The following is a 26,514-nucleotide window of genomic DNA, read 5'->3' as shown; positions in this document are numbered from 1 at the left end:
CCCCAGCCCCAGCCTGCAGGCACTCTGGAGAGAAGAGGGGAGAGGGAAAGGCAATACAAGAAGGCCAGGAGTGAAAAAGTCCTTTCTCCCTGGGGGTGGGGAGGGGACAGAGGGTTAAGGGGGGCTGGGGGCCTGTTTCATTTGCAGGCTGCAAATGCCTCTCCTATTCACCGGCCCACATTCCCAGCCAAGGCGCCTGGCCGCTGACAATGCCAGGAACAGGAACAGAGAAGATTTGCACATTGTGCTTAAGGGGCCAGCTGGCTGCCTGTGACAGTGGAGCCAAGGTGTGGGAACCAGAAGCGTTCGACTTCCACACTCAAGTCCTGCGGGTGGGGGTGAGGGGAGGCCCTGCACACAGAGTAAGGGGGCCCTCCCCCTACAGTTGGGGGCCAATGAGCCTGGGGACATAGGCCTTGTCTAGCTAGAGAGTAAAGCCCAAGGCAGGAGACCCAAGACCTCGGCATAGAGGGGGTACCAGGCAATTTAGTCTCTGATTCACACCCCATCTGGTGAGGAAGAGAGAATCTCAGTTCCTCTAGACATAAACACGCGGCGGCAGCACCCCAGGATCCTGCCCCACGTGCATTATATTCCCCGCCCATCCTCCCCGTTCACAAGCTTCTGTTCCTTTGAGCTGTGCTATCAATTACAAGGGGGGTGGGGTGAGGAGCAAAAGAGAAGCAGAGAGAGAAACAGAGGAGAGACAGAGAGACAGCTTTGTCCCAGAAGGCCACATGTTCATTTAGTTTTTACCAGGCTCCACAGGCAGGGGACATGAGAAATACAAAAGAAAGAAGCCCTTTAGGAGCTTAAAATCTAGTTGAGGAGACAGATGGAATATCCAGCCACAAAACAGTTACTTAACAATGCAAGCAGCCATCACCGAGAGGGTGTAGCCTGAATGCCACAGACCACAAATGCTCCCTGCCTTAGGAAGGGGAGGAAGATATGACTGTAAGCAGGATGGTCTTTGGGGAGGGATCAGGTATGGGAAGAACCAGGCAGAAATAGACTTGGAGGAGGCCCAGGGGAGAAAGGCACGTCTTGAAGACGGACGGAAGGAAGCCTTCGTACCCCAGAGCAGAGGTGGGCCTCAGTCCAACCCCCCCACCTTATAATGAGAAAAGCAAGGCCCAGAGAGGGTGGGCAACTTGTCCACAGCCACACAGGACCCCTGGTGTCCAGACAAGGGCTTTCCTACCACATAACTTCTCAGCGGTGTCAGAAAGGGTCAGTTTGTGCAGTGCTGACTGGCAGGTTAAAGTGTCTGAACCCCATCCATTTGCACCTACCTCTGAGCTGTGGCTGGGCACAGGTGAGGCCCTGGCATGAGGGCAGGCCTAGGTATGGGCACTCACTTATCGCTGGGGACAGCAGCTTCCTGTCCTAATGGATAGGCAGATGTGTGTGTTTGAGGAGCTTTGGGGGAGACTTCCTCAGGCCTCCCTCAGTTGAGCGGCCCTTCAAGAAGGAGAGAAGAACTTGCATTCCACGCACCAGGCCTGAGCAACTAACCTCAAGGTGATAGAGGCCTCCAGGGTTACCAGCCACTGTGCCAGGAACTACCTCCCTCCATGACCCACCTCCCTACACAGGGCACCCTAAATACCAGGCTGTACTCCCCAGCAGCTCCTGCCCGCAGTTCTCCTAACCCCCACTCCAACCTGGTTCCACAGACCTCCACCCAGACTCTGCCCCCAGAGCCACACACCATGAGCCTTTTTGCTGAAAAGGGACTCTAGAATAGCTGGTGAAACTGCCTTCCCTCTGACAAGTTAGAATGATTCAGACTTCAGAAGTAGGAACTGAGGGCCTGAGAGGTGAGGTGACTTGTTGAGGCGGAGAGAGCAGGGGACTAGAATTGGACTTTCTCTCCTCTCCCTATGTCCCACTGCCTCTTTCTAGGAGTCCGGAGTCACCAGGCACCTTTCCGGGAGTCATACCACAACTACAGGAGCTCACAGCTTAACATGTTTTCACCTCTGTTAGCTCCTCAAAATGATAATAGTTAATATTATTAGTACCTGGCTGGACACGGTGGCTCACACCTGTAATCCCAGCACTTTGGGAGGAGGTGTGTGGATCACTTGAGGTCAGGAGTTAGAGACCAGCCTGGCCAACATGATGAAACCCTGTCTCTACTAAAAATACAAAAATTAGCTGGGCGTGGTGGCAGGAACCTGTAATCCCAGCTACTCAGGAGGTTGAAGAAGGAGAATTGCTTGAACCCGGGAGGCAGATGTTGCAGTGAGCTGAGATTGCACCACTGCACTGGGTGATAGAGCGAGACTCGGTCTCAAAATATATATATATGTGTGTATATATATATAATTAGTACCTTAATAATAGTTAAGGAATGCTGCCTTTGTGCCCTGTGCTAAGCTCTTCCTGCACATTATCATAGGTCATCTTCACAACATTTCTCCTTGGTATTTTTTATTATTTTATATTATCCCCCTCCCATGTTATTTATTTATTTATTTAGTAGAGACAGGGTCTTGCTCTGTTGCCCAGGTTGGTCTCAAACTCCTGACTTCAAGCGATCCTCCTGCCTCAGCCTCTCAAAGTGCTGGGATTTACAAGCATGAGCCACCACATTCCCCCACTTTAAAGATGAGGAAGCCAAGGCTCAGAGAGGTGAAGTGACTTGGCCAAGATCTCACAGCTAGCAGGTGGTGGGGCCAAGGCCCAAGCCCACCAAGCCCAGGTCTGTTTGCCACCACAACCCACACTTAAACCACTGTTGGGCCTGCCCAGGCAAGATGGCCCCAGGCTGGGAGTGAGGGCAATCTTGGCTCTTGGAGAACCCAGCCAGGATTGAGACACCTGGGACCTCATCCTAAATTAGTGGGCAATACTGAGCACCAACAATAATACTTAGCATTTCCTACATGCCAAGCCCTATGCCAGGTACTTTAGACCCATCACCTCATTTACTCCTCCAATAGCCCTGAAAGACGGATGCAATGGTGCACATTTTTTCAGATGAGGGTACAGAGTCTCAAGAGGGCTAAGTAACTCCTGCCAAGGGCACTGATCATTGAGTGGCAGAGCTGGGGTTCAGACCCATGGAAGTCTGGCCCTGAAGCCCTTGTTCCAAAGGCTTCACTATGCTGCCTGAAGATCCCCACAGCGGAGGTTATGATGTGGGAGTGGTCTCTGCTAGCCCCTTGCTACTCAGAGTACAGCCTGTGGACCAGCGGTATTGGCATTACCTGGGCTCTTGCCAGTCCTTGGCCTAGACTTATGAATTCAAAATCTCAATGTTATCAAGATTCCCAGGTGATTCACAGGCTCAGTAAGGTTTGGGAAGTCCTGCACTAGATCATAGAGCTGATCACCCCAGTTCCCCAAGAGGCCTGAGATCAAGAATTAAGGCTAGGAAAGAGGGGCAGGGATTGAGGGTGGCAGGGACTCGGGGTGGGTCCCCCATCCTCCTCCTTGTAGCTAGTCCATCCCTTTTTGGAGTCATTCAGGCACACAGGCCTCAGGTATGAATCAATGCACACATTCCCCCGGGTCAGCCCCTTTAGAGGGATAGTGGAGGCCAGGCCAGCTTCAGCCCACACCCTGAGGCTTGAGAGAACCCTCAGTCCTCCCGGGAAGGGGTTAAAACAAAACAAGATGCACTCTGGCTCCAATAATTCCACTCCCTGATAGATTTCCCTGGAGAACTCCCTAAATGAATCCCAGCGAGGGAGAAAGCAGGGGCCGGGAGCAGAGTCAGGCAGTTTGCTTTTGCTGGAGATTAACCTCCATGGGTAGCCAAGATTACATTTAAAGACCATGTCAGTGAAACCGCCTTTCGATGAGGAGTGCGGTGCCAGCTCCCGTTACTGAGTGCCTCCTGCGTGCCAGGCAAAGTGTGGGGTGTGCTGGTCCTCACAGCCGCCCTACCAGGCAGGATCACATGCACATTTCACAGGCAAGGAAACTGGGATGAGGGAGCATTAACTTGTCCAGGGTCTCATCCTTAACAAGTCTCAATTTTCAGCCCCCAAACTACAAGCACGTGGAGCTGCAATGCAGTCTAGGGCTCCCGAGCGTGAATACTCTTAGGAGCCTGAGCTGTTCCATTCTAAAGGGGAAACACTTGAAACTGAAGCCCCAAGGAATCAGCCTGTAGTGTAGCCACCTTGGTCAGGCTGTCTTTTGAGGACAGCATCTGAACCCCCTGGGATGGAAGGGTATGCATTTCTAACCATCCGCCTCTGGCCCAGAGCTCAGATGCCCAGCAGACCCACCGACATAGACCTGAACACCCATCTGCCTCCCTGGGTTAGTCTGCTGGGTGAACTGTGAGTCTTCGAGGGGTGCTTAGCATGCCCCCCCTCCCCACGGGCCCCTGAGGAGCAGGCAGGAGAAGCAGGGGCCTCCAGAGGGCTCCTCACACCTTTTCAGAAAGGCACCCTCCTGTGTCACACAACATCTGCAGTGCCAGCAGGCACACGGGCAGGGAGTTATTACGAAGGAGGAAACCCAGGCAGCTAATCAGCTTTGGAGGTTTCTAGGGACATCAGCCTGTGAAGTGAGAAAAGGGGATCCAGCCGCACCGTTGCTTGGCATCTGAGCATTCTCCCATGGGACCACAGCCTTGCAGGGGAGAGAGGGCCATGTCAGACTGCCAGAGCTTACAGGCAAACCCCCCAGCTGTCTCCAGGACCCCAAAGGATTAACCAAGCTCACCCCACCCACAGCTTAATTTCTTGTACTATATTGTTAGGAGTTTAAGGAAACCAAACATCTTGAAGGTATTACCATTTATAAAAAAGCATATTTACAATTAGCTATATATATATAAACCCCTGGGGATTTATCTCCCAGGATTCGAGGCTGGTGATGCAAAGGCCTCAGCAGGGGCCATCTATATCTCAGCACTGACACAGGCCAGGGAGGGTATGGGGAGCATCTCCCTGAGGAGTCTCATCTCTCTGATCTGCAAATCTTACCGGGGTCCCCACCCTCTGTCCACGCTTCCCTTCCTCACACCCAGCCATCTGCTCAGAGGCTGCACCAGCCTTCCCCTGCACTGCCAGGAGGGCCGCGAGATGAGGGTGGCTGAGCCAGAAGTGATTTGGTCTCAAAGTCCAGGGCTGCCTCCCAGCGAACTCCATATGGGGGCCTGGATCAGCCTTCCTCAGAACAAAGGGGCATCTTAAACCCAGCGAGAGGGCTCCTGCCTCAAACTGATTCATCACTCACCAGCCGTTCAGAGCAACTGTGCAAATGCCCTCAGAGCCAGGAAGAAACTTGTCAGCGATCAGACAGGAAAGAGGCGGCGTGCCACAGGAGCTAAGTGGGAGGGTGTGGGTTCAGGCTGCCCAGATGACAGTCCTGGCTCTTCTGCTACCAGAATGCCATTGAGTCCCCCTAAGGCTCAGTTTTCTCTTCTGTAAAAGGGGGATGATAATGACCTATCTTCCATTCTCCGAGGGCTGTTGTGATGACAAAATGAAGTAATTCAAGTAAAGCACTTGGGCAGGGTGCCCAGCATGCAGCAAGTACTTAAAAAGTGTTAGCTAGACCTGGGTGCAGGAGCTCATGCCTGTAATCCCAGCACTTTGGGAGGCTGAGGTGGGAGGATCACTTGAGGCCAAGAGTTCAAGACCAGCCCAGCAAACATGGTGAAACCCCATCTTTACCAAACAATTCAAAAATTAGCCAGGCGTAATTGTACGCGCCTGTAATCCCAGCTACTGGGGAAGCTGAGGCACAAGAATCGCTTGAACCCAGGAGACAGAGGTTGCAGTCAGTCGAGATCATGCCACTGCACTCCAGCCTGGGTGATAGAACAAGACTCTGTCTCAAAAAACAAAAAACAAAAAAAAAAAGAAAAAAGAAAAAAAAATGTTAGCTAGAATTGTTACCAACAATAGTCAAAGCAGCCTCTTTAAAGGGACACCCCCTTCCAGAGGTCCAGAGATATGAGATGGAGAACATTTTCCACTTGCCAAAACTTCTGCTCTTTTTCAACCACGACCCCACTGCCCACAGCTCGCCACCTCCCTGGGATACATGGAGAATTTTGGTTTATGCAACACACTCCCAGTGTGCACAGATTCAACAATAACATAATTTTTGCAGGACAGAGCAGTTAAACCACAGTCATCATTTCATCACCACAATTGACAATCAAGCAGCACAAGCAAAGCACAATTCTAGAGCTGAAACATCTTGCCTTGCCTTTTCTCTCCCATTCAAAAACACACATTAGCATGAAGGTGAGTAGGAGTGATGTCATCATTGAGATAATTCTGAAATTATCCTACCATATTTTTTTAATGCAAACTGTTAACAAGCTCCAGAATTTCATTACTGGTATACAGAGGTCTTATCCTACCCAAAGGTTTACATTAGTTTAAGCACATAATTAAAAATTGCATGTAGCCAAAATTACCCTTCAAGAATTTCTTTAATCACCCTTAAAGTATGGGAATGATTTATCTTTATACACAAGAATCAAACTCAGAGAACCGGGATGCTCAAAGTATGACAGGCATATGGAAACTAAGACATGCTGACCCAAGAACTGGGTAAAGCTTTCTCCCCAACTCCCCTATGGGTGTTTGGCTACATTCTTGTCAATTCACATTCCAGTCAGTTAAACAAGCATATGATATAATTCCACCGCCACGAATCACTGACAGGCACCTCAAAACCGACCCATGCTGAGAAATTAGTCCTCCAGAAGGCTGCATAAGATGGGACTGCTTCCTCTGCCCTTGTGCCCTAGGCTGACCCTGGATCACCAGCTGGCTCACACAAAGGGAAAACAAGGGATATCCACTTACTTGCAGCTTGGATGCGAGCCTTCCGGCTGACCACCAGCCCAAAGCGGTTCTGGGCCACACACTCATAGTCACCTTCATCCGAAGGGGTGCCTCCCCGCTCCAGCCTGAAGTGACGGATCATCAAGGACCCATTGGCCAGCAAGGTGGAGTGGGTACTCTCTGGCAGCTCTACCCCATTCTTCCTCCAGGTGATTCGCACTGGAGGGGTCCCCTCCACCCCGCAGTCCAGCACTATAGGCTGCCCGGGGACGGCAACATCATCACTTGGCTCCACAGCAAATGCCAGTTCGGCAGAGTGGCCAAGACCTGCATTGGGGAAGGGGAGATGGAAGGAAATAGGGGTGTTAGTGTGAAATGAACATCCAGGAAGAACTCCACCCACATGGTTCCAAGTTCCTTGGGTCTATGCACCCCATCCCCATGTTTCTGTAATGTTAACAGGAATTCCTATTATATATAGAACTTTATGCATTACAAAGTGCCATCCAAGGCGGTACTTTACTTAATCATCAGACCATCTCAGAGATGGATATTATTTGTACTATTTCCTCTTTCACAGGTAAGAAAACTGAAGCCCAGAGATGTCAAGTGACTTGCCCAGGGTCTCACAGTCAGTAGTTGCAAAACTGGGACCCAAAAGCAAGACTGACTCCAATACAGCTGCTGCTACTTCGATGGTCACCCTGGATAAGCACTGAAGCCTCACAGACCTTCAGGGTGTGACCTTAGGTAAAGTATTCAACATATCCTGGCTTCCCATTTCTCATCTGTTTAGATCGAAGAAGAACAATGGAGCTTGGGTCATAGGGTTGTATGACATGATTAACAGACTCAAAGGCACTATGAAAAATTTAAAGTTCTAAAGAAATACAGAGGGAGATAGTAATAAATCATGCTTCTTTTTGCTGGCCAAAACCCATCAGAGGCCTGGTCCAATGCCTGGCAGGGAGCAGGGTGTGTGGTCCCAGTACCCGGGGTACAGACTAGGTTGTGGCCCCATTGCCCCTCTCCTCTGGCACTCTGGGTGTTGGTCGTTTTGCCTTTGTCATAGGGAGAGATGAAGAGTAGCAAACACCAACTATGGTTTCCCAAAACCAAGGAAGAGGGTGCTCCTAGAACCTTTACTTCCAGCCAACCTCTCTGCTCCTGCAGAAGAGAAATGAGCAGGGAAAGAAGGAGGCCAAAGAATAGATGGGGTTAAGGCCGATCAGGGAATCAGAAGCCCGGCTGGAGGGACAAGCACTCCAATGCCAGGCACGATGCCAAGTCACCAACTTCTCCAGCAAGCAACTTACCAGACCAGTTACAACTCCACTCGAGGAGGAATGAACCCACCTGGTCTGAAATGGCAGTCACAGACCCCCTCCTCACATTTCCAGATAACTAGCGATCCTGGAGCTGGCCCCTCCCCAGCAGACTAGGGCCCTCTGGCTGGGGGAGATGGGGAAGTGGGTGGGGAGAAAGGAGGGGCGTTGGGGTTATAGGCATTCCCCGCCCAGCGCCCCCCGCACCCTCCTCCCCCGTCCCCGGCCCAGGAAGATGTAATGTTTTAAGACTTTTTAGGATCGCACTTATTCAAACCCCTGCGCATCCTCCCCATGTCGTGAGTTCACCCGTCTTAGCCCCGAATCCAACCCCGGTATAGCTGTCGGGGAATAAAGTTTTTCCTTGATGCGGACGCTAGCTTCTACTTCTTGGGAGAGGAGTGGAGAGAGAATAGCCCAGATGAGTGTCTGTGGGGAACTTGAGGTGGGAGGGTTAAGGGACTAGATTTGCACTCCCCTCCCGGGAGATGGGACCATTGCAGCCACTAAAGGGAACAGGGTGGTGGTGACCAAGCTCCAGGCAGCAGAGCCGAGCTCCAGGCAGCAGAACCAGCGGACCGCGAGAGCCAGGGGCAAGGTCTCCGCGTGTGCACACTTCGGGGAAGGGCAGGGGCACGTGAGCATCCCGGCGGCTCGCTCGCTCTCGCTCTGTGTGGCTTCTTCTCTCCTTCTTGGCTCACGGGCTCTGTCCCGGGTCGCTCCCTAGCCACGCGCCGCCCTCCAGGAATCTCCTTCGTCTTATCCGGTCTCTCCCGCGCACTCCTCAGCCCAGTACCAGCTCCAAATGCAGGACGTGCCATCTCCGCCCAGTGCAGCCGTCAGAGTCCCGGTCTCCGCTCCCCAGGCTGCTGTCCCCTGTCTTGGCTGCCTCGGGCTATGTCCACGGCCGGGCAGCGAGCACCCCAGCTCGTCCGCCTCGGTCAGCGCTTAGCCGTGCGGTCTCCCCTGGCTCGTTTCCCTGTCTCTACGCCAGCCCGCCCCGCTTGCTCCCGCTTCGCTGCACTCCTTGCCCCTCAGTCTGGGCTCCGGGTCCAGCCCCAGTCTTCCTCCGGGGGGCTCCGTCCTCAACACGCCCCCAGGGCCCCCGACAGTCCGGCCTTGGTGCCCTCTCCCCCGTCCGGAGCCGCTGGGTCCCTCCCGCGCGGGGTCCGCCCTCAGGTCTGCGCCGCTCTCCCCGGGTCCGCCCCTCGCGCCCGCACCCTCCCTGCTCGCCCTTCCACTGGCTCCGTCCGCAACCGCCCGGGTCGGGGCGCTTTCGCTCACCATCGCTCGGCGCGGGCAGCAGCAGCAACAGCAGCGGCGGCAGGAGCCGGGGCCAGCGCGGGGCGGGCGGGCGGCGCGGAGACGCGGCGCGCTGCACAGCCATGGGGCTCTCGGTCCGCTCGGCTCGGCGACGCGCGGCTCCCGGGCCTCTCGCGGCTCACAGCGTCCCGCGGGGCCGGCGCCGGGGCCGGGGCTGGGGCTCCGGCCGGGGCCGAGCCCAGGCGGTGGGGGACTGGGGCCGCATGCCTCCTCAGGAGCGTGGGGGGCGCAGGGGGAGCGCCGCTTGCGCCATCTTGCACCCACCCGGGCGATCTGTCAGCCTCGCCCGGGGTGCGCGCTCCACACTCGCACCGCTCGCGGCCGCCCCGCCCTCCTCCCCAGCCCGCCGTCCCCCTCCTCTCCGCTCCCGGTCCCCTCCCCCAGCCCCCTCTCCCCGGAGGCCCGGTCTGGGGAACAAAAGAGCCGGCGAGCGCTTTAAGCGGCCGGACATTCCCGGCTGCGCGGCGGACGCGCCCCCTGCGCTTTGAACTGTGGCTGGAGCGGCCGGCGCCGTCCCGGGCTGCAGCCGGGTATCCCCTCCCCGCGCGGGCCAGCCCGGGACCTGGGGGGCTGAGGAAGTGGACACCCAGCGGACTGGGGAGTGGGTCCGGGCTGCGGAAAGACACTCACAGCTGCGGGATTTGCTCTGACCCACTCTTTATGCTGCGCCCTCCTCCAAGTCCATATTTTAGAGATAATTCTCTAAAAAGCTGCCTAAAGTTGTCAAAGATTCAGTTTTCCATGGATTTCTGGTCCTTCCACTCAAAGGATAGATCCTGTAGCTGCAAGATTGGCTTCTCTGGACTGAGGAGTCCTGGCGCTCCGCTGGGGAGGATTGCCTGGAGAGAGCGGACCCAGCAGGACAATGAGAGCTCTAAAGGGGCCTGGCTTCCGACCTGGGTTCTGCCTGCTGCCTAGCCCAGTCACTCTCTCTGAGCTCATCTGAAGGATGAAAATAATCTTATCTCTCCTGTTCATCCCTAGAGACCTTTAAACCGCAGAGGTCCTGACAAATGACCTGGTAACTGGAAAAGCACATAAAAAGTTAAAATTCCCAGTAACGTTTCTGTGCCACAAAGAAGGCCCTCAAACGTTCATGTCAGAGAACATATAAGGAGACAACAGAGGTCCCACGTGAGAATGTTACAGAAAATAAGCATGTCTTTTAGCAGAGACATACCCATACTAGCCCTCAGAGATCTTGAATCTCAGCCACTCGCTATTAAATGGTCTTTTGTTGAGTCCACATGATAGACTAGTCCATCAAAATTATTGAGCAGCTGCTAAGTTCTAGGAGCTAGAGAATTAAAGGTGGCAGGCTAGGCTTGCTGGCTCACACCTGTAATCCCAGCACTTTGGGAGGCCGAGGTGGGCAGATCACTTGAGCCCAGGAGTTCAAGACCAGCCTGGGCAACATGGTGAAAACCTGTTTCTACAAAAAATACAAACATTAGCCAAGCATGGTGGTGCATGCCTGTAGTCCCACTGTATTCCAGCCTGGGCAACACAGACCCTGTCTCAATAAATAAATAAATAATAAAAGTTGGCCTAATGTAGCTCTTTGCTCCTTTGGCACTGGACTGGGATGGCAGAGGAAGAACTAAGTCTTTCTTTTGATACCAGCTCTGGAACTTTGGGACCATGTACAAAACTAACTTTGGGCCAGGCACGGTGGCTCACGCCTGTAATCCCAGCACTTTGGGAAGCCGAGGCGGGTGGATTACCTGATGTCAGGAGTTCGAAACCAGCCTGACCAATATGGTGAAACACTGTCTCTACTAAAAATACAAAAAAATTAGCCAGGCGTGGTGGCAAGCGCCTGTAATCCCAGCTACTCGGGAGGCTGAGGCAGGAAAATAGCTTGCACCTGGGAGGCGGAGGTTGCAGTGAGCTGAGATTGCACCATTGCACTCCAGCCTGGGCGACAGAGCAAGACTCTGTCTCGAAACAAACAAACAAACAAACAAAAAACTAACTTTGATACAGATAAGTAAGGAAGTACAGGCCTCCAGTAATCAGAGTGCCTGTAGATGGACAGTTTACTAGTGATGGGGTTGGCATAGCTCAGGACTGTTCACTCTGGGGTAGCTACTGGAAGATGAGCCTGAGAAGCAGGATATGAGGCATGTGAGCAGCGGGAAGCAATGGAAAAATTCTAGGTCGAGGACCCCAATGTGCCAAAGCCCTATTGGATTTCATTGTGAGAAAGGGTGGGAGTGGTGGTCTACTGGCCTTAGGAAAGGGAGGGGAAGGGCCCTCCCTGGGCCTAAAATCCTGGAACTCCCTCCTGCAGGGCTTGAATTCTCAACAACCCCTTCTTGGCTTGTCCTGGACTCTGAAGAGGTCAAATTGGTGTCTTGAATTGCTGTCATTTTAAATTCATTTTGACAAGGGTTTAATTCTTCTTTATCACAACCCTTGGTCTGAGAGTGATATGCAAATAATGGCTATTCTGCCGAGTGCAAAATGTGCAGTATCTCTCTGTCTGATCTGTCAATTAACTCTGGGTCTGGCCCACCACTTTGGGGGTGGTCCTGAGCAAAGCAGCCTCTAGCTCTTGATTCCCTCCAATAGAAAGCATGTTCCGGGCTCTGTAAAGATCTTAGCAGACAGCAGCTGCCAACTGTGATGCCAAGATGTGTGTGGGGTGTGAGTGTGGAGTTTTGTGTGTGAGACTGTGTGCACATTTGCATTAACGGACAGACACAAGGGTGTTTGTGAAGGCAAGTATGCATGTGCGGGTCTCTGAGCTTGTATACACAGTGCACGTGTGTGTGATTGTGTGGCCATGAGTAATTTTGGTGACCAGAGTTATACAGGAGAATAGTTGTGGAGCCCAAATCTCTGGAGTTGTTCCCTCTTTCCTGCACCCAAAAAAGTTCAGAGAAATGTGTGCCCAGATGGAAAGAGATCCCCAGAGAGTCTAAGGAAGTGCCATCAAAGCACGCATCTTTCCTGAGTTTACGTCTTTTTCCTAAGTGCCTGTTGAGGGAGGAAGATGGTTTAGTTCTTTTCCATGAACACCTGCTCTTTACCCTCAAAAAAGAAACCACCATTTTGAGCCAGGTGCAGGGGCTTATGCCTGTAATTCCAGCACTCTGGGAGGCCAAGGCGGGCAGATTACGTCAGGTCAGGAGTTTGAGACCAGCCTGGCTAACATGGTGAAACCCTGTCTCTACTAAAAATACAAAAATTAGCCGGGTGTGGTGGTGCACGCCTGTAATCCCAGCTACTCGGGGGGCTGAGGCAGGAGAATCACTTGAACCCGGGAGGCAGAGGTTGCAGTGAGCTGAGATCACGCCACTGCACTCCAGCCTAGGCGACAAAGTGAGATTAGTCTGAAAAAACAAACAAACAAGCAAACAAAACACTATTTTGGGCCAAGGGGCAGTGGCTCATGCTTGTAATCCGAGCACTTTTTGAAGCTGGGGCAGGAGGATGGCTTTAGCCCAGGAGTAAGATAACGAGTCTGGGTAAGATAGCCCAGGAGTAAGATAACGAGTCTGGGTAAGATAACGAGACCACATCTCTATAAAAAAAAATTTTTTTTTTTAATATTAGCCAGGCATGGTGGCATGTGCCTGTAGTCCCAGCTACTAGGGAGGCTACAGTGACAAGAATGCTTGAACCCAGGAGGCTGAGTCTGCAGCGAGCTGTGATTGTGCCACTGTACTCCAGCCTGGGCGACAGAGAGAGATCCTGTCTCAGAAACAACAACAACAACATCATTTCCCATCCCAGTAAGAAATAAACTCCCTAGGGCACAAAGGCTGAGGAAATTCTAGTCATAGTCAATGGTTCCAAAAGAGAATTCCCCATTTCTGGAAAATAGTTTATTAATTCGTTATAAGGACAGATACATGAATCAATGCCTTAGCTTAACACTAAAGAATATCATATTTGTAAGGAGAAAAAAAAACGCTGGAAGGATAATTAAATAGTACAGCATAAACTAAATACAGACAAATAAATGAGCAAGTACTGATTACACTTGTCATGCATCAAGAAAAGGAAGATTTTTAATTGAGACTCAAAAAACTTAAGGCATCAATGGTAGGTGACAAAGGGACTAATACCCTGTAAAAGGCCAGTAGATTCTTTTCTAATAAAAATACTGCTACAAAGACACAAACCTAACACTTCCAAATTACCCAGAGCCCAAATCATATATAATGCTAGTGAGAAATGGCCACTTTCTTATCAACTGTGAGTTATAGGCAGATACCAGATTTATTACTTATTTGCTTTTGAGAAACAATTTTCCACCCCACCTAATGGGTTATAAATTGTCTCATTTGCAGCTATTTAATTTAAACCAGAACCTCAGTGCCTGTTAAACAAGAACATGAAAAATGACTATGTGGTGTAATGCTAAGAGCCTACTGTTAAAACAGCCATTTAATTCAGGGCAGTTTTTTTTTTCTTCTTTAAAAAAAAAAAAATCAAACCAGCAAAATAAAATGAGGCTTTTGACCTTCAGAGCAATGATGAAACATACTCAGTGGTGTTAGCCACAGCAGCGCTGAATGCTACGGAAATAGTACAAGTGACAATTCTGTCTTTAACGAGATACAAAACCAACATTAATAATCTTTAGTGTTATCATAGGCTGGCTGAAGGACGGGGAGGAGGTGGAAACGTAGGTGCAGACATCAACAGTGAGTGACACCCGAGTATAATAAACACAGATGCTTTCAGGGTTTGAGGAAGCCGCAACTGTGCTAAGAGACATTTCACCATTAAAAAAAAAAAAAAGGAAAAATGGACTGGTTATTTCTAATTTGGCCCAGAAGCCAGAGTTAACTCTTGATGTGCCAATCAGACATCATTAGGGAGTAAAGACCCTAACATTCTATGCTCCTATGAGAGGGCTGAGCTGAAAAACCAAATAAATGACATTGTTTTCACTACACAGAAAATAGAAGTCAAGCTTGTCCCTGTGCGGCAGGTGAACAGAAAATGACTTGAGGATTCAATTTAAAGAAAAAACAAACTGAAATGAGCTACCCCTTTTCCTGTGCAAAGACCTCCCTGCCAGCACCCCAGAGGGTGAGATTCCTGTCATCCCCAACCCAGATCAAATCAAGCCTCACAGGGTGGGAAGAGCCTCCCTGAACTCTCACTCCCCTTCTCTTCCTTTAGCTTCTTCTGGAAGAAAGGCCCAAATCATCTCCATCCAGTAAACTTGCCCCCCTGCATAGAAGGGAGGGCATCTTTTTATTCTGAGCCTCTGGATCACAGTCCCCTTCCCTGTCTCAAACATTCCCCTCTATGACTTGGATCCATCCATGGAGAACCCTTGGATCCCAATCCCAAAGGCAAGATGCAGGGAAGCCAGAAGGTCTTCTCCACACCCGCACTGGGCGTGGGTGGGCTGCCTGGGGCAGGGCAAGCAGAAGCACTGAGTGAAGAGGAGGCAGGAGGATGGCAGGCGAGTGCACGGCAGCCGTGGATACAGGAGGGGCACGGGGGCCTTGAAGCAGACATGAGGTAGTCATGTTGTTAGAGAAGGATGCAGAGTTTGAACCCAGGCAGGAGAACCAGATGACACAGCCTGGGAGGGGTGAGAGAGATAGCAGAGAAAGGAAAACAGGAGAGAGGAAAGGAAACAGTATCTGGGAGCAGGAGAAGGGCACTGGTGCTGGGAGAGTGAGGTGACTGGGAGACAGAACACTAGAGCAGCCAGGGGCAAGGAAGAAGGGGAAGAGTGAGAGAAAGCGGATTTTCAAAACCAGGCACTTCCCAAATTACAAAATTAAATGCAGAGTTGCTCGGAGGGGAGCCAGGGCCACCCTCTCTATTTGGGCAATAAGGAGCTGGGAGGTGATGCGGCTAAAATGCTAGGCATTCAGAGCCTGCTTGCACTCAACCCAGCCAGACAGGAAAATGGGCTGGGACTGTCTTTGTCAGACAGGCATTGGAGACACTCTCAGAGTGTGTAATAAAAGGCTGGGTGATGGAGGTGGGGGCCCACAGGCCTGGGGACTGACCACTGTGGGGCACCGTCCTGACCTGGAGGACCAATCAGGCTGTAGTGACCACTGCCTGGGCCATGGTTTCCCAGCTTAACAACCAGTACACATACATGCACTTCACACATGTGCACATCACATGTAACAGTGTCTCGTATGTCTTTCACATGTCACATGTGTATCACAAAGAGTATGGGGGGAGTGAATAATCCATGTCTTCCTCTCCCCACAGCCAAAGCACCTTAGGAAGCTCCAAAGGGCTTGATGATGTATCTACAGGCACACATGTGGACATACACGGCCACAGGTGTCACATCCTATGTGATCCATACCTGCCTGCCCCAAACCACACCCTCTGGGAAGAGCTAGGGAGAGGAGGAGACCGGGGATCTGGGCAGGCCTGGGCTGGCTCCTAGAGGGCGGGGGGCTTTGAGCTGGCAGCTGTCTCCAGGGGTCTCCTCTAGCACCTCGCCTGGCTGGAGGTCTGGGTAGGAGCAGGAAGCACTGGCTGCCTCTGGCAAACAGGTAAGTCTGTCTGGCCCGGGGGCTGCCAGCTCACACCCTCCCAGCTCCCTGTACAGCCAGGCTGCCCCCTGCCCTGGATCCCCAACACCCGAGATGAGATCAGGAGCCTCCGGAGGCAGAGGGTCCTCAGGCTGCAGGTCTTGGAGATGGAGGTCAGGGTTCCCGTTAGATGCACTAAAGTCAGAGTGGACAATGACTTCGGCCTCCACCTGGTTCCTGCAGGCTGGGGGTGACTTCTTCCTCCCATTGCCCTGATCAGAGCAGAGAACACAAAGACAAAGTGACCATTACTGAGAGTGATCATCCGAATGACCGGCGTACATGGGGCAGAAAGTCTGACCCTCCATCAGAGTAGGTATCACATGGGAGCCGGTAAAGGATACACAGGAACTATTCGAACCTATACAAAGTCAGGGAATGATGGAATACTTCCCATTTGCCCTCGTCCAGGAGTTTCAGGAGTACCAGACTCAGTCAGGGCCTCTGGGGACAGGAGGAAGGGCTGAGCGTACTCAGGCCAGCCACACCCTCAGATCCACGGAACTGCTGTGGCCCACTTAGGTCTGGGTAGAGGAGGGACTGTTTGTAACCCAGGTTGAAACAGGTTCCTGCAAACTGGCCTGCCCTCCACCTACTCAACCTTTGGAGGCTCCAGGGGTCTCCTGGCTAGACTTTTATCCCCGCGGAAGTTACCACCCAGAGGTCTCCAGAGAACTCATTACTTCCTCTTCACAAGCAGAGAGACCCTTTCCTCCTTTCCTGCCCCTTCCTTCCAAGACGCTGACCTTTATGGCGTCGTACACCAGAGCCTGTAGCAACAGCGTCTGCCCAGTTCCAGCAGGGGGCAGCAGGGCCCGGGTCAGAGCCGGCCGGGGACCTGCCTGGGGCAGCTCACAGCCTGCCCAGGAACCAGCCCAGCTCAGCCCGCTTGGTTGAGCCCAGGAGATCTGCAAGGGGGAAAGAAGGGGACACTAAGGGGCACCACCAGGATTGGCTGGGAGAGGGAAGCCCAGGGGAGAGAATTGGGATGGGCCGCGGGGGAGCAGGGTCCAGATTGTCACCCGCTGCTCTCTCCCTCTCCAAGGCTCAGGGAAGGAGCATGGAAAGGGCTCAGAGTCAGCGGGGGAATCTGAGGATGAGTCCTCTTGCAGAGGAGCGGAACACCAGACGCTCTGCAAAGCCCGCGGTGTCCGAGCCAGGCGGGGAGAGGGTGAGGGAGGACGGGTCGGAGTCGGGTGGGATGTGCCACCCTTGCCAGCATGAAAGGGACCAGCCCTGCGAAGGCCTCACCTTATCCCGGTCCCAGTTGGCCACAGCCAAGCCGACTGGCCTCTTCTCCCCACACAGGGATGTCTGGGTCTCAGAGGTCTCCCCAGCTCCAGGGATGAGGAGGGAGCTGGGTGTTCTGGCTACCCTGGGTCACCTGCTGGGAGGCCCTTTCCTTCGTGAGAACCAGGCTGACCTATTCTGCCAGGGTATGGAGGCCCATGTGCTTCCCTGACCAGCCAACCAGTCCGTGGAGGAGGGAGAGAGGCCCTAGCGTCCGCCGCCGGCTCCGAAGAGGAGGTAGAGCCGTGCTCGCATAGCCACGCGTTGTGCTCTGTCGCCACCTGGTGTCCTATTTAGAAATGAGCCTCAATGTGGCGCTCTGACCTACCTTTCTTTTGGAGTGACTCCGGCCTTCAGAAATACCGCCACCCATAAGGCTGTGCACTTCAGCCCTGTCCTCCACGTCTGAGGGTGGCGGGGACCAGTCCTGGGGATGGGGGTGCACAAGGGACTCCAGTTCATGGGCAGCTGGGGGGCTGGGGGGGCCAAGCCGAGCTCTGGAGTACAGCGCGGGATTCCCAGGGGTGGCGGTGGAGGACAGGCCTGGGAGGGATTCCCTGGAAGGGAAGACGGAAAACAAGGCATAGCGGTCAGAGTAAGGGGTCGGGGCGGGCCTGGGATCTGGTCCAGCCTATGTCTCTGGGCAGGTTCCTGCCCATCTCTGGGACTTGCCTCCCTGGTCTGTCCAATGAGTAAGAAAAACTGCTATTGTTCAAAACAGCCTGATGCTATAAACAGGGCTCTTCTTCCCTTGGCTCCAGGCATCTGGAGATTTGGGGCCGCTCTTTCCAAGATGCTGGCAGCTACAGAGGAAGTAGGAGCCAGGCAGTTCTGTTGGCCTTGCTGAGGGGGGTAGCCTGGGGCTCCCCTAAGTCCACTCCCCATTCTCATGAGGACATCATCCCTGATTCCTTCATCCCAGAGTCCTAACTTTAACGGGGGTCCTGGGAGTGCCAAGGGCAAGTCATGACCACTTTCCCTGATGGCCCATTCTGCAGCCCTTCCTGGAAGTCTCCCTTCCCTGAAGTCAGACTGGCTCCCCTGCTCACCTGTGGGGGCTGCGGCGCAGGCCAGCACACATGCAGGCCAGGAGGCAGAGGAGGCCCAGGCAGACACCCACGATGATGCCCGTGACTGAGTGCATGTCCAGTGAGTCTGGTGGAAGAGAGAGAGGCACAGAGCAGGTCAGGACAGAAGAAGGGCACAGGGCATAGATCAGGACTATCCATGGCTTTCTCAGGAGACACCAGCTGGACCCTCACCCTTCAGATGCTCACAGTCTTCTGACACAAGGACAGGAGGGCCCTGAGCCTCACAAAAACTACTACTACCTCTCCCTCTGACTGTCCTCCCCAAAACACACCCAGAAGTTATGGTCTCTCTGCCTCAAACTGGCCTTTGGTGAAGCACGTGTTGCCTGTTCCCAGGGCTGTTGCATGGGTGTGCAACATGTGCAGGTGCGCAGACCCCATGCTTGGTTGGGCCCCACGCTTGGATGGGCCCCACGCTTGGATGGGCCCCACGCTTGAGTTAATGCTCTGCTGTCACCACCTTAAAATTCTAATTTTTTTTTTTTTTTGAGACAGGGTCTTGCTCTGTCACCTAGGCCAGAGTGCAGTGGCATGAACACGGCTTGCTGTAGCCTCAACCTCCTGGGCTCAAGTGATCCTCCTACCTCAGCCTCCCAAGCAGCTGTGACCACAGGCATGAGCTACCACACCCAGATAATTTTTAAAATTTTGTGGAGACAGGGTCTCACCATGTTGTCCAGGCTGGTCTCCAACTCCTGGCCTCAAGTTATCCTCTCATCTCAGCCTTCCAAAGTGCATGAGCACTTTGGATTACAAGCATGAGCCACCATGCCCGACCTTTAGTTTTTTTTTGAGACGCAGTTTCGCTCTGTTGCCCAGGCTGCAGTGCAGTGGCATGATCTTGGCTCACTGCAACCTCCTCCTCCCGGGTTCACGCCATTCTCCTGCCTCAGCCTCCGGAGTAGCAGGGACTACAGGCATCCGCCACCACACCTGGCTAATTTTTTTTATTTTATTTTTAGTAGAGACAGAGTTTCACCATGTTAGCCAGGATGGTCTTGATCTCCTGACCTCGTGATCCGCCCACCTCAGCCTCCCAAAGTGCTGGGATTACAGGCGTAAGCCACCGCGCCTGGCCGTCCGACCTCTAATTTTTAAAATAAGGGATAGCACCTTTTCATTTTGCATTGGGCCCTGGAAATTATGTAGCCAGTCCTGCTGTCCACCTCCACCCCATAAAGCTCATCACCTCACCAAGTTAATCCTCCAATCAAAGCAATTTCCCAAAGAAACTGGTCTCTAAAGCCAGTCCCAGCTGGATGCAGTGGCTTACACCTGTAATCCCAGCACTTTGGGAGGATGAGGCAGGTGGATCACCTGAGGTAAGGAGTTTGAGACCAGCCTGGCCAATGTGGTGAAACCCCGTCTTTACTAAAAAATACAAAAATTGGCTGGGCATGGTGGCTCATGCCTGTAATCCCAGCACTTTAGGGGGCCAAGGTGGGTGGATTACGAGGTCAGGAGTTTGAGACCAGCCTGGCCAACATGGTGAAATCCTGTCTCTACTAAAAATACAAAAATTAGCTGGGCATGGTGGTGTGTGCCTGTAATCCCAGCTATTTGGGAGGCTGACGCAGAAGAATCGCTTGAACCTGGGAGGCGGAGGTTGCAGTGAGCCAAGATCACGTCATTGCACTCTAGCCTGGGCAACAAGAGTGAAACTTCATCTCAAAAAAAAAAAAAAAAAAGCCAATCCCCCACAAACCTGACCTCCGAACCAAGTTATCACTGAACCACACCTATTTCCCCTTCACATTTGCTCTGCCCCCACCAAACCTGGAGGACGGCTGTGCAAAACAATGAAATTGTAGTTGTGTCCACAGGCAGGGGCTTGGAAGTCAACTCCAGGGGCTTCTGGGAAACCTGGGCTGCCCTGCGCTCATACCTGACAGCTTCTCCTGGAGCGTGATCACATCCTGCAGGCGGGAGAAAGGCCCAGGCCCCACCTCCGTGCGCGCCCCCATCTTGAAGAAGTACCGAGTGTCGCTCTCCAGGCCATGGACCTCAGCACTGAAGATGTTTCCTGGGGGTGAGGGAGGCAGGGAGAGCAGGGATGGTGGACGGGGTGGGTGGATGCAGAGGTGGGTAGGGAAGTGGGACTGGGAAAGTCTGCTCTCCACTTAGGCAGCAGCTTCTGCCTGCTTCTCCCAGAAGCCCCTGGAACAAACCCCAGCACTGTTCTCACTGCTGGAAGCGGGAGAGGCTGGGAAGCTCTTGCACAGGTGCCCTGGGGCGGGAGCCCTCACCCTCCGTGGTGAGCAAGGTCCACTGGTGCTCAGGCTGCGTGTGGTTGTTGCTGTACAGGATCAGATACTCCACGATCTCCCCGTTGGGCTCTGTGGGGGGGCACCAGTGCAGCCGAACCGTGGACGGTGTCAGGGGGCTCAGTCGCAGGTCGGATGGGGGTGTGGAGGGCCCTGGGGTACAGGAGAGGAGATGCGGAGAGACGTCAGAGCCGGGGGACAGAGCATGAGGACATGACCTCCCTTCTTCCTCCTTCATGGAACAAGCCACAAAGCGAAGATGAGGTCTGGTTTCTAGTTGGGGAATTCTAGAAAACAGTGTGTGTGGTTGGAGGGACTTAACATTCCTCCCCTCCCAGAAACTCTTCTACCCTCAGCTCTGCCCAAACCTTGGGGTTCTGAGGTATGTTTCTTGCTGCTGGGGCAAGAAGGAGTTGGGTAAAAGATGGGTTGGTGGCAAGGGGCTGGGAGCCACTCACGGTCAGGCAGGGTGGAACGCTCCACCACAGAGCCGAAAGGCCCATCCATGTCCACGCCGTGAGACTGCACTGCAAACTCGTATTTGGTGAATGGCTTCAAGCCGCCAATGAGGATGTCTTCTCCAGAACTGCTAAGGCAAGAAACGTGACTGGTGCTCTCAGGCACACTCTCCCAGCAGGGCAGACCCCTCCAAATCTACTCCCCTGCAGTCAGCCCCAGCCCCAGTCTCTACCCTGGGAAGGGAAGCTGCTCCCTGGCCCGGAGGCCACTACCACCACCCAGGGACCTACAGAGAAGTCTGGATGTATGCTGCTCCGAGTCCAATCTCGAAACCAGGCCCCTTCCTCCAGGAACCCTTCCTGGATTAATCCAAGTTATTCTCCACCTATGGAATCATCTCCGATGCATCTTTTCTTTGGCTTAATTTTGCCCTCATGGCAATTGTATATATCAGTTGCTTTTTATGCGACTTTCCTCTGCCAAACCTCAGGCTCCTCAGGCTCCGTCTCCCCATCTGACAGGGTGGAGGGAGCAGCTCTGAGGACAGCGGCGGGGTTCTCTTCACCATCAGACTGGGAGCCCTCTGAGGTTGGAGAAACAGGTCTGTCCTGTGTCACATTCTCCAGAGTTTGAGAACAAGGCTCTGTTGTGAGGGGACGGGATTGGATGGCCTCCTCGCTACCATCTAGTCAGCAGGCAAGGACGTGGACCCTGTGCAGCCCCTCTGTGTGGCCTCAGTGTAACGGGTGAGCCATGACATGTTCCTGAATCCCAGAGGCCCTTCCCTGATCACCACCTGCTGCCTTCCCACCACCACCCCCCACCTGCTCTTCCTCCCTTGTTTACATTAGTAAAGGCATTAGTCCCCACCTGGTGTAATAGGTGACCAGGGAGGCATTCCTGAGCCCCCAGGGGCTGAAGCGAACAGTGTAGTTGACAATCTTGACTGTGGTGAAGTCTGGCTTTTTCCACCGAAGCCAGATGGATGTGGAGCTGTTTGATTCCGCATGGACGTGGGCTGGAGGCAGGGGTGGTCCCCTCTGGATAGGCATGTCTGAAAGGTGAAAACTAGAGTGTGAGGAAGGGAGGAAGGATATTCATCCTTAAATATGTATAGTGGTTTACAGTTCCCAAGGCTGTTTCTTTGACTCTCTCCTTTGATCCTGTGAGTTGAGTGACATCATTCCTACTTCACAGATAAGGCAATTGAGGCTTTCAAGAATTTGATTTTTGACTGTGGAACACTAGTCTGTAAGAATGTAATAAAGAGAGAGGCAGCAAATCACAGCAATGAATAACCATGGAACCAGACTCTGGAACCAAGTGCTCTAACACTTACTAGCTGTGTGACCTTGGAGAAATTACTTACCTTCTCTGTGTCTCCATTCACTATTCTAATGATAGTACCTACCTCATGGGGTTGTTATGAGGATTAAATTATTTAATATTTTAAAAATAGATAGGAAATTGAAATATAATAAACACTATATTTATAAGTGTTTATTTTAGAAACATAAACCCCAAGAGAGCAGGAACCTTATTTGTGTCGTCCACCACTAAATTCCCAAAGCAGCTGGCACTTAGTAGACACTCAGCGAAATATTTGCTGAATGAAGAAATGAACAAACTGGAATTAGAACTCAGCTGGGTGTGGTGGCTCACACCTGTAATCCCAGCACGTTGGGAGGCCAAGGTGGGTGGATCACCTGAGGTCGGGAGTTCGAGACCAGCCTGGCCAACACGGTGAAACCCCGTCTCTACTAAAAATACAAAAATTAGCCAGGTGTTGTGGCACACATCTGTAATCCCAGCTGCTCAGGAGGCCGAGGCACAAGAATTGCTTGAACCCAGGAGGCAGAAGTTGCAGTGAGCTGAGATCACACCATTGCACTCCAGCCTGGGCAACAGAGTGAGACTCTGTCTCAAAAAAAAAAAACCCAAGCTTCGTGGCTTCTGGTTGATTACTCCCTCTGCTAAACCACGTGGCTGGGAAGTTAGGGGTGAGGGAGTGTCATGATGGGCAACTGAGGTGTCCAATGCAGGGCCACAAGGCAGTGTAGTGCAGTGGAAAGAGTTTTGCCTGGAAACCAGGAGTCCCGGTTCTAGCCTAGACTCTGTGCGACCTTGGACAAATTCCTTTTCCTCTCTGAGCCTCAGTTTCCCATTAGGTCACACAGGGATACTCACTCTTCTTAGACTTGAGAGATAGTCTGATAGTGTGATGTAGACAAATGTGTTTAAAAAAAAACTTGTTTTACAGTCAAACTTGGGGTCAGGAGTTACTGATCAACCATAGGGTTTCCCTCTGTTCAAACTTTGGAAATCAGCACTATTCATGGCTAATGAAAATAAGGTGGCAGGCCTAAGACAGCGAACAAACAAGCTTCTCTCCGTGACAGAGGCTCTCTGGAGCTAAAAGAGGACCCCTGATCCTAGGAGAATGGGTTTGGGCATGAGCCGAGGCTACTAAAGTGCCTGTTCACCAGGCTGGCCCAAAGGAAAAGAAGAGGAAGCGGCTAGCAGAACCCTCACCTGAGCCCTCCCCGCCTTCTTCCCCCACCGCCTTCACCTGGTGCGGGCGCCTTCTCCGTCTTGCCCTTCCACACTGCTGCATAGCCGTCCTCATGTTTGTTGAATGCCACGAGCTTCACCTCGTACAGCCGGCCAGGGACTGGGGAAGGTTACAGGGCTTAATGGCTAGGGGGACATCTGGGGTCACTCTCCCGTCCACAGAGAGCATCCCATCTCTAACTCCTTCACACAGCTTGCCCAGTCCCCACTGAAGCTACATCCCTCCCTCCCGCTCCCCCCAGCCCTCCTCACCTAGCTGGGTCAGCTCATACTGCTTCACTTTCTTCTTGAGCCGGACAGGCCCCACATCCCAAGCCTGGTCTCCATGGCCCCCTGGTGGGCGATCGCCATTGGCCTCCTCCTCAGCCCCCACCTCCCGCCAATATAGTTTGTAGCCAGAGATCTGGGTGGGGTGAGGGGGTGGCTGCCATGACACGACCAGGGACTCCATCTTTGCCTGCACCTTCAACTCTGCAGGGGCAAAAGGGACTGGGGGGCAGAGGAGCAGGATGGGAAAATTAAGGAACAGAATGCAGAATGAGGAGAAGGAGACCAGGGATAGGAGACAGGGAAGAGGCATGAGGAAGAGGCAGGAAGATGGCATTGAGTGAGAGCCTTGCCAGCATTCTCCCAACACATCACCACTCAGCCACCACTCTAAGTGCCAGTCCTGGGCTCGGTCTAGAGGTGAACTCACTGCTCTACAAGCACAGAGTGCAGGGCATGCAGGGGTGTCTGCTGGGCATTTGCAAAGGGGTCAGCAAAGAGCACCTCTGGAGCAGGCTGATAGCACCTGGCACAGAATCGGCCTCTGTGAAGTCTTCTGAAGGATCAAACATCAGGGGCAGTGGGGGTGGTGGTTGCTGAGGCCAGGAAGGAGGGACGCCACCATTACAGTAGGGAGACCCTCTTGAGAGTGAGGAGCTTGCAATGTGTCAAACACTGTCCTATGCACGTTGTATAGGTATTATAACTTTATTCTTGCAACCCTCCAAAATAGTGAAAATACTGCAACCTTCACTTTACAGATAAGAAAACTGAAGCTCAGAGAGTTAAGTAATTTACCCAGTGTCGCATAGAGAGCACACAGCCCGGTTTGGTCAGCATTTAATCACTCTTCTATTGGGCCTCTCAACAAAAACAATCATCATCACCATCATCCTCGAAGCAGCTACAATTCAATGAGTTTTTATATACTAAGCACTTTAGTTACAATACATTATTCAACCTCATGCCACTCCTGGGCAGTAAATGAAGCCTCAGAATGGTTTGTCCAAGATCACACAGCAAATCGAAGGGACACCAGATCCCAGCCCTTCACCTCTGCACCTAAGCCTCACTCGCCCATCAAGTGCAGGGAGCCATGGAAGGTCTCTGATGGAGGGCGGGGCTGGGGGGGTGGGGTACTGGGTCCCAAGGACACACGCACACCCACACAGTCACACACACACTGTCCTGTCTCTCCTCTAACCCCGTACCGTGGCTCTGGTTGTGCATACTGGGCGTCCTGTGCTGCATCCACTGGGAGGGGGCCCCGAAGCCGGCTGCTGTACCAGCTGAAATCCGTACTCGATACACCTTGTTTGGCTGAAGCGAGTTCAGCATAAGCTGTGTCTCATTTCCTCGCACCTCAGTGGAGAAAATCTGATCTGCAGGGACAGAAAAGGTGGGCTGCTGGGTAGCCACCTGAGGAACAGGATCCTAAACCCCCCTACATGGCTCTTCCACCTCACATCCTGGTTCCTCCATGCCCATGGGAGCCTGAGGCGTTCTCAGCACTGACCCCTCAGTGACTGGGCAGATTCTATGGCTCCAGGGTTGACGCTTGAGCCTCCAACTCTGGCTGATGCAGGCCATCAGCCTGGGCTCAGCTGCAGGGAGAATGATGGCAGGCTTTCCCCGTTTCCCCAGGAGCTGTCAATGACCATCCCCTGCCAACACACACACACACACGGGAGGCAGACACAAGGGGCTGACCATGAAGGCCAGCAAGAACGCCTGGCTTCCAGAGCCCTGAGGGCCACCGTGGCCACTTCCTCACCCTTCCCTCCTTCCTCACCTTTCCCTCCTTCCTCACCCTTCCCCTGGTCCCTCAGCTACCTTCCTTCTCCTAACTTTTTATCCTTTTATTTTTTTCTGATTTAGAGTTCTGCTCTGTTACCCAGATGGGCGTACAATGGCACGATCACAGTTCCCTGCAGCCTTGAATTCCTGGGGTCAAGTGATCCTCCCACCTCAGCCCCCCATTTCCCAGAAAAGGAAACTGAGGCAGGGACTCAGTAGAAGTACACACTGCAGCTGTAGAGGGGTCGGGGTGAGAGCCCAGGCCTCCCTCTGCCTTAAGCTAGGCCCCTGTCTTCCCTTTCCATTCCTGCCCAGACCCGTGTTTTTCAGGTTCACTCTTCCCCAACCCCTACTCTGCTTCCTTTCCTCTGACTCCCCTAGCCTGCTCAGGTCTCCAGCAGCCCTGACCACTCTTCACGTTGATCATTCCCATACATGCCTGCAGCCCACCTGCCCCCACTCACCTTCCTTTCCCAAACCGTATTCTATCTTGTACTTCACCACCTGCCCATTGCTCAGGCTTGGGGGCAGGGGCAGCCACGCCACCCTGATGTCCGAAGGGTTGGGGCTGGACAGGGAGAGCTGGGGTGCTGCACTGGGGACTGAGACAGAAGAACATCAGCGTGAGCTCTGCTCCACCGACGTGGAAGGTGAGGCTCGGGAGCGGTCAGAGACTTGCCTGGGTCACACAGCAAGTCAGAAGTAGGCCAGGACCAGGATCTGAGGGAGGAAAGGGAGCTTCTCAGGGGAGCCCCAAGCTGAAGGATGAGGGGACATCTTTCCCACCCTGAAGCTGGAAAAAGTCTTGGAGCACAATC

The 26,514-nt window shown here is 53.0% G+C and overlaps 3 protein-coding genes across 4 annotated transcripts in view; all 3 read right to left on the bottom strand.

The window, feature by feature from the left end:
- The window catches only part of IGDCC3 (immunoglobulin superfamily DCC subclass member 3), a 49,805-nt gene extending 40,106 nt beyond the window's left edge, over nucleotides 1–9,699 (bottom strand). Inside the window, exons 1-2 of the mRNA XM_055278125.2 lie at nucleotides 9,383–9,699; nucleotides 6,795–7,100 (exon numbers count right to left, since the gene is read on the bottom strand). Of these exons, the coding sequence (XP_055134100.2) occupies nucleotides 6,795–7,100; nucleotides 9,383–9,485 (409 nt within the window). The 5' untranslated portion in view covers nucleotides 9,486–9,699. The remainder of the gene's footprint in view (nucleotides 1–6,794; nucleotides 7,101–9,382) is intronic.
- CILP (cartilage intermediate layer protein) overlaps nucleotides 1–19,643 on the bottom strand; it is a 193,900-nt gene extending 174,257 nt beyond the window's left edge. The window contains exon 1 of the mRNA XM_055278124.2: nucleotides 19,614–19,643. The gene's annotated coding sequence lies outside the window, so the exon portion shown is untranslated. The remainder of the gene's footprint in view (nucleotides 1–19,613) is intronic.
- IGDCC4 (immunoglobulin superfamily DCC subclass member 4) overlaps nucleotides 13,220–26,514 on the bottom strand; it is a 41,513-nt gene continuing 28,218 nt past the window's right edge. For both annotated transcript variants that reach the window (XM_055278122.2, XM_063638856.1), the window contains exons 9-20: nucleotides 26,161–26,298; nucleotides 25,111–25,281; nucleotides 23,885–24,121; nucleotides 23,631–23,732; nucleotides 21,932–22,115; nucleotides 21,061–21,188; nucleotides 20,585–20,755; nucleotides 20,224–20,361; nucleotides 18,297–18,402; nucleotides 17,576–17,804; nucleotides 16,704–16,865; nucleotides 13,220–16,169 (exon numbers count right to left, since the gene is read on the bottom strand). In XM_055278122.2, the coding sequence (XP_055134097.2) occupies nucleotides 15,759–16,169; nucleotides 16,704–16,865; nucleotides 17,576–17,804; nucleotides 18,297–18,402; nucleotides 20,224–20,361; nucleotides 20,585–20,755; nucleotides 21,061–21,188; nucleotides 21,932–22,115; nucleotides 23,631–23,732; nucleotides 23,885–24,121; nucleotides 25,111–25,281; nucleotides 26,161–26,298 (2,177 nt within the window). In that variant the 3' untranslated portion in view covers nucleotides 13,220–15,758. The remainder of the gene's footprint in view (nucleotides 16,170–16,703; nucleotides 16,866–17,575; nucleotides 17,805–18,296; nucleotides 18,403–20,223; nucleotides 20,362–20,584; nucleotides 20,756–21,060; nucleotides 21,189–21,931; nucleotides 22,116–23,630; nucleotides 23,733–23,884; nucleotides 24,122–25,110; nucleotides 25,282–26,160; nucleotides 26,299–26,514) is intronic.

Source organism: Symphalangus syndactylus, chromosome 5 (assembly GCF_028878055.3).
Source record: "Symphalangus syndactylus isolate Jambi chromosome 5, NHGRI_mSymSyn1-v2.1_pri, whole genome shotgun sequence".
In the NCBI taxonomy this organism is placed as follows: domain Eukaryota; kingdom Metazoa; phylum Chordata; class Mammalia; order Primates; family Hylobatidae; genus Symphalangus; species Symphalangus syndactylus.
This window is presented reverse-complemented; position numbering and strand designations above follow the sequence as displayed.